The sequence below is a fragment of the Tripterygium wilfordii genome, chromosome 8 (assembly GCF_013401445.1).
Source record: "Tripterygium wilfordii isolate XIE 37 chromosome 8, ASM1340144v1, whole genome shotgun sequence".
Classification (NCBI taxonomy): Eukaryota; Viridiplantae; Streptophyta; class Magnoliopsida; order Celastrales; family Celastraceae; genus Tripterygium; species Tripterygium wilfordii.
Window position 1 is genome coordinate 8,798,415 of NC_052239.1, and position 4,840 is coordinate 8,803,254.

General features: G+C 36.4%; 1 protein-coding gene across 2 annotated transcripts; it reads right to left on the bottom strand.

Annotated features, from left to right (window-relative positions):
• Positions 1-569: 569 nt before the first annotated feature.
• LOC120003462 lies at positions 570-4,426 on the bottom strand. 2 transcript variants are annotated; one of them, XM_038852463.1, is made up of 4 exons: positions 4,302-4,426; positions 1,532-1,675; positions 1,165-1,451; positions 570-1,084 (listed from the first exon to the last, which is right to left on the bottom strand). In XM_038852463.1, exons 2-4 carry the CDS (start codon positions 1,664-1,666, stop codon positions 1,021-1,023), a joined length of 486 nt encoding a protein of 161 aa, XP_038708391.1. In that variant the 5' UTR covers positions 1,667-1,675; positions 4,302-4,426; the 3' UTR covers positions 570-1,020. The 2 variants fall into 2 exon arrangements, with proteins under 2 accessions (XP_038708391.1, XP_038708393.1); XM_038852465.1 differs by lacking the exon at positions 4,302-4,426 and having other exon boundaries at positions 1,165-1,448; positions 1,532-1,729.
• Between the last annotated feature and the right edge of the window lie 414 nt (positions 4,427-4,840).

Consider the following 4,840-nt stretch of genomic DNA (forward strand, 5'->3'; position numbering starts at 1 on the left):
TTATCTCATGCCAAGCAATATCACACATCATTCTCATTTTCTTAAAATAGAAGTCATGTCATATATTCTTCCTCACGTGAGCATCGACTTGACGGAAATTCGATATGAAGGCTTACAAAAAAGTAGAGGAATTTGTTTAATCTGAAATATAATAAAGGGAATTGATTGAAATTTTTTTCAAAGTACAAAGCTTTTTCTGATCTTTTTCCTTTTAAATATCTATGTATATGGAGTTATAGAACTCTCGAGTGTTCTTGGTCCCGTAAAGATGTGCGATTGAAGTTGTTGTGGAGTAGTTGTTTTTTTTATGCTAACGAATTGCCATAAAGCTTTGCAACTCTATATTTGAAGTGATTTACTCAGTTTTTGTTGGTTGTAAAAGATTTATGATATTTGCTTCCACTAGAAGACAATCTTCATTCAAAACATTATTAGCATATATACATAATTTTTTAACTCGGGTGGAATCTTGTTGGTCTGATACCATAAAGAATTGTGAAGAAATTATTTTCATTAATTAAAGAAGATATCTTACATGACATATATATATATATACACACACACAGATAGATATATATAGACTTCAACCAACGATATAAGAACGACAAGACTAGTACAGGTTCTGACACTATTAAAACGCTGTCTACATAGCCATTTTTTTTTTATCTGATACTAAAAACACTCACATGAACTATCTATATATCCCATCAACTCTCACATATGCAGCCCACACACACTCACATAAATGCACACACAAATGCTACCCATAAGATTCAAACCCTTGATCATTTGGTAGAAATGCACAAATGAGAATCAACTAGACTGACACCCGACGACACGTGTCTACATAGCCGTTGAGATAGAACAATATTTGAACGAGATATGTCCAAATATTGTCTTGACAACGCATGGTCAAACATGTTCACTGGGGTTTAGTAGACCTAATAGTCTAGCCTTTCCTCTTTAGTACACATATCACAACAAACCACATAAATTGGAAACATTTTCATGGCCATAGGCCTAAATATTATTTCCATCCGGCATCAACACTTCCTTTTGTTCCTTTGGCTTTGCTATCAAGTTCCTGACAATCAAAGTTATAATTGTATTAGCCTCTAATTGAGAATTAGTTAAATATCATCATATTCATGTTCGGTTACTAACCTGAGACGGAGAGTAAGTTGAGCAACTTTGGCAGAATCGCTCTCAACCCTTGCTCTCATGATTTCGAAAATTAAATTTAAACGAACTCTAATACCATGACTCTGTTGCGAAATGAGCTCTGTTTCCTTCCACAGTTGCTCCCGTTCTCTTTGAATCTCCTCGTACTTTTTCCGCACCTGTTTCTGTCCCTCTGCAATGCTCTTTTGATCCACGTTGATCTCCAGCATCTCTGACTTTAGCCGTGCTATGCATTCCTTTATTTTCCTAATCCCTACTCTCTTATTCTGCTTTTGCCAAGAAAAAAAAATCAATCATCGTGTTAGAAATTAATTTGCACATCAAACTAAGAGATCGAATTGGCACTTACCGATTGCCTTCTGTTCAGAAATCGTTTGGGCTTTTTGCGGACAATATTTCTGGGACTTCTCTTGCACACCCAATTTCGTCCACTCTTAATTCTTGAAGAAGAACGTGGACACCGACGCGATAGCAAGAGCTTCATGTTTTTACTCTGTAAATGAACTATCAGCGGCTTTGAAATTTGAAGATGGATCCCATATTTATAGCCACCCAAGTTTTGAAAAGTAAAGAAGTAATGTACGATAAAGCCAATGAAATTAAGTCGGTTTCTTAGAAACTTACAGAGTAAAAAAGAATTACGGTGAGGTCATAATGATGATGTGTGAAGGAAGTGAAGTTGCTTATTGGTTAAACAACTACGTGCGGTGTCGCGCGAGGTGGAAAGTGAATCGCGCGATTCTGTGCTACCGACCAGTCGACACGATACGTTAGTGGACAATTTACACTTGCGAATTTGTTGGGCTGTCTATTATTTTAACAACGCGTGGAGAAAGATTCTACAACATCGCATATGTCCAGGTGACAGCTATAAAATATGTTGACCAAATATTGAGATAATAAATAATAATTTTGAAACTATCCCACCAAAAGGAAAAGTCACAAAAACATGTACATGCTCCTACATTTGTTGTGTTATTTCTTTTTCTTTTATAACAAAATAAATAGTTGGGAACTTTGGCAAATTAGGTTTCTAGAGTTGAACGACCAACGGATTGGCCAACAATTTCTTGGAAAGTTTACAAACAAGTTTGAGGGAAATATGAGGTTTAACTAAGGACATAATTGTTTCATTTTTCACAACCCACATTGGCTAGACAAATGTCTACTGATTTGACCTCTATTTTGACATTTCAATGACCTTTAATTAGGTTGTTTTAGCACTCAACTAATGTATTTTATTGTGTTTTAGTTTAGTTTTACATTTAAAAGTGTTTCCCTTTGGTTTTGTACGAATCGGACTTAATTCGGACAAGTTACAACACTTTTTGTGCAGGGCAACAGGAAGGTGTCTGGACACCTCCTCAAGATGTCCGGACACTTGCTTCATAAAATGAAATAGAGGCTAATCAAAAAGACCTGAAGAGTTTTTAAGGGTTTTTTCGGGTATTCTTCATTTGTAACCAATGGGGATTGATCTTGTAAGGTTACTTAGGTATTTTCATAAACAAATATGTTGTTTTAACCCTAAGAACATGTCATTTGTAAGGGGGTCTCCTTTTGGGGGAGTAGCCTCCATCCCATTCTCTCTCTTAGGTTATTATATACTCTCTAGTTTTTGTTAAGCTTTCTCTTGATTTTGCTATAAACACTAGTTTTGATCAATAAAATTGGTTGTTTATCTTCAATATTATGAGTGGCTAGGTTTGATTTCTAGTTTCTAATCCTGAAGCGTGGATGCAAAGTTTTGATTGCTTGAGGTATGCTTAAAGAGTCGTAGTTTCGATCTCTCTTTCGATTTTGTGATAGTTATGTATGAGTGCAAGAGAAGAACATGTTTTATTGTGTTTCTTAGACTCGGAGTGTGAATCCGGTTCGACAACAAAGCTAAGCCTCAAGGGGGAACATTAATACATAAGAATTGGTGTGTTGTGTAGTAGAGGAACTTGATTTAACATGCTTGATTAGGAATTGTTAATACCCAATGCATGATTTCCCCAATTGATTGAGTTAAATTGCATAACCATTAATTGTCTGTATTGATGATGGGATTTTATGGAATTTACGGAATATGCATGGGAGAGTTATGGTTAATTGGTCTTTGAGTGTGAAACTAGGGTGCCAGAAAAGCTGAGCCCCAAGGGGGAACATTAATCCATAAGACTAGGTGCCTACCCCTTTGTGTTCATCTTAGACCAAGAGGCCCGATGGCCTCTATGTAGGAATCGAAGTCTTCATGCCCAATTTCCTTTGCATATGCATAGTTAATGGTATCGAACAATGCATTGTGTATGGTTGTGCGTGTTTGTAACTGTACCTTGAGCATAAGAAATGAGTATCCATTGGGAAGGATTAGAGGCTAGATGTTTTTAATTAATTGTTGTCTTCACTCTTGTTTTAGTTTGGATACATGTTCACATGCTTGTCGAGTCATTCAACCTCCTTTTACTTTTCTTGCATTTTATTTGCTATTCTTTGCGTTTAGCTCTTTAGTTAGTTGTTTGCATTCATCCACCAAAATTTACATTTTGCTTCCTTGTGGATTCGACTACGGACTCCCATATTTTATTAGTTGCCGACTATTCTACACTTGGAATAAGTACACACACGCACTATTTTAGTTACCGAGTGATTTATATGAGTAAGCACATTTCCATACAATCAACTAGGTATTTTCCAAAGTGGGTTGGGTTTCGGTCAGTTTGTTAGACTTGGGAGGAACAAACTCATGCGGGTCCGATATATCCATGAGAATCGACAAACCCATAGTAGACAATAGGGTTGGTTGTATGGGGTGGGATTTCGGACACTAGAAGAGAAAGATTCAAACTTGTGACCAATAAGTTAGAGTGATGAAAACTCAACCATCAAATCGATGATAGCTCTCATTTCAACAATTAGTTAATTAGTTAGCCTTATTCCTAGGGTAATATATTTGTTCACTAATAAGAGCAACTACAATGGTGTGGTTTTGTTAGAAACACTAAAAAAAACCCATAATGCAAATAAAAGAAACAGTCAAAAAAAGTTAAAATATGAATAACATGAAACAAAAAAATATCGTACCATAGACAACCTATTTAAAGTGACGAAACTATGACAAGTCCAGTGGAACAAACCTTTTAATCGCAGCTGTTGTTTCTAACCAAACACTGAGATGAGAAACATAAACACTTCTCTCTCCTTCCCATCTCTTTGTCCCCGTTTATGGCAGGTGATGGTGCTTACCTTCGACAGCAGCTTAGGTGGCCAGATTGGGGTGCTTATTCCTTGCGGTAGTCAGCACTTTTCGTGCTTGATTCTGGTCAGAATACGAAACGTCGATGGCCAAGACTTATAGGATTTTGATCATTGTGGTCCGAGCTTCAATTTGGTTGGTCAGTTGTCAGGAAACTATAGCCAACTAAAACTAGAAGACGAGAAGGAGAGAAAACGGTATCGTATGTGGTTCATAGATATTCTCATGTACAAGTGTCCGTGTAAGAGAACTTCACGAATTATATATATTATATATTTGGTAAAACTTGAAATTTGTATTTTTGTTGGCATTTTCATGTATTACGCAGCTCCCGACTAGTTTCACTAGTAAGAGCTACCATAATGGTATAATGATATTGGGGACACAAATTATATTGGGGGACGTGTTTTGATGAAGTGG

What these genes read in the sequence shown, in the direction of transcription:
- LOC120003462 (XM_038852463.1), bottom strand. Translation starts at nt 1,666, where the DNA reads ATGAAGCTCTTGCTATCGCGTCGGTGTCCACGTTCTTCTTCAAGAATT. An exon ending in TTCTGAACAGAAGGCAATCG is followed by an intron (nt 1,452 to 1,531) that starts GTAAGTGCCAAT and finishes TCTTGGCAAAAG; the next exon opens with CAGAATAAGAGAGTAGGGAT. An exon ending in CAACTTACTCTCCGTCTCAG is followed by an intron (nt 1,085 to 1,164) that starts GTTAGTAACCGA and finishes TTTGATTGTCAG; the next exon opens with GAACTTGATAGCAAAGCCAA.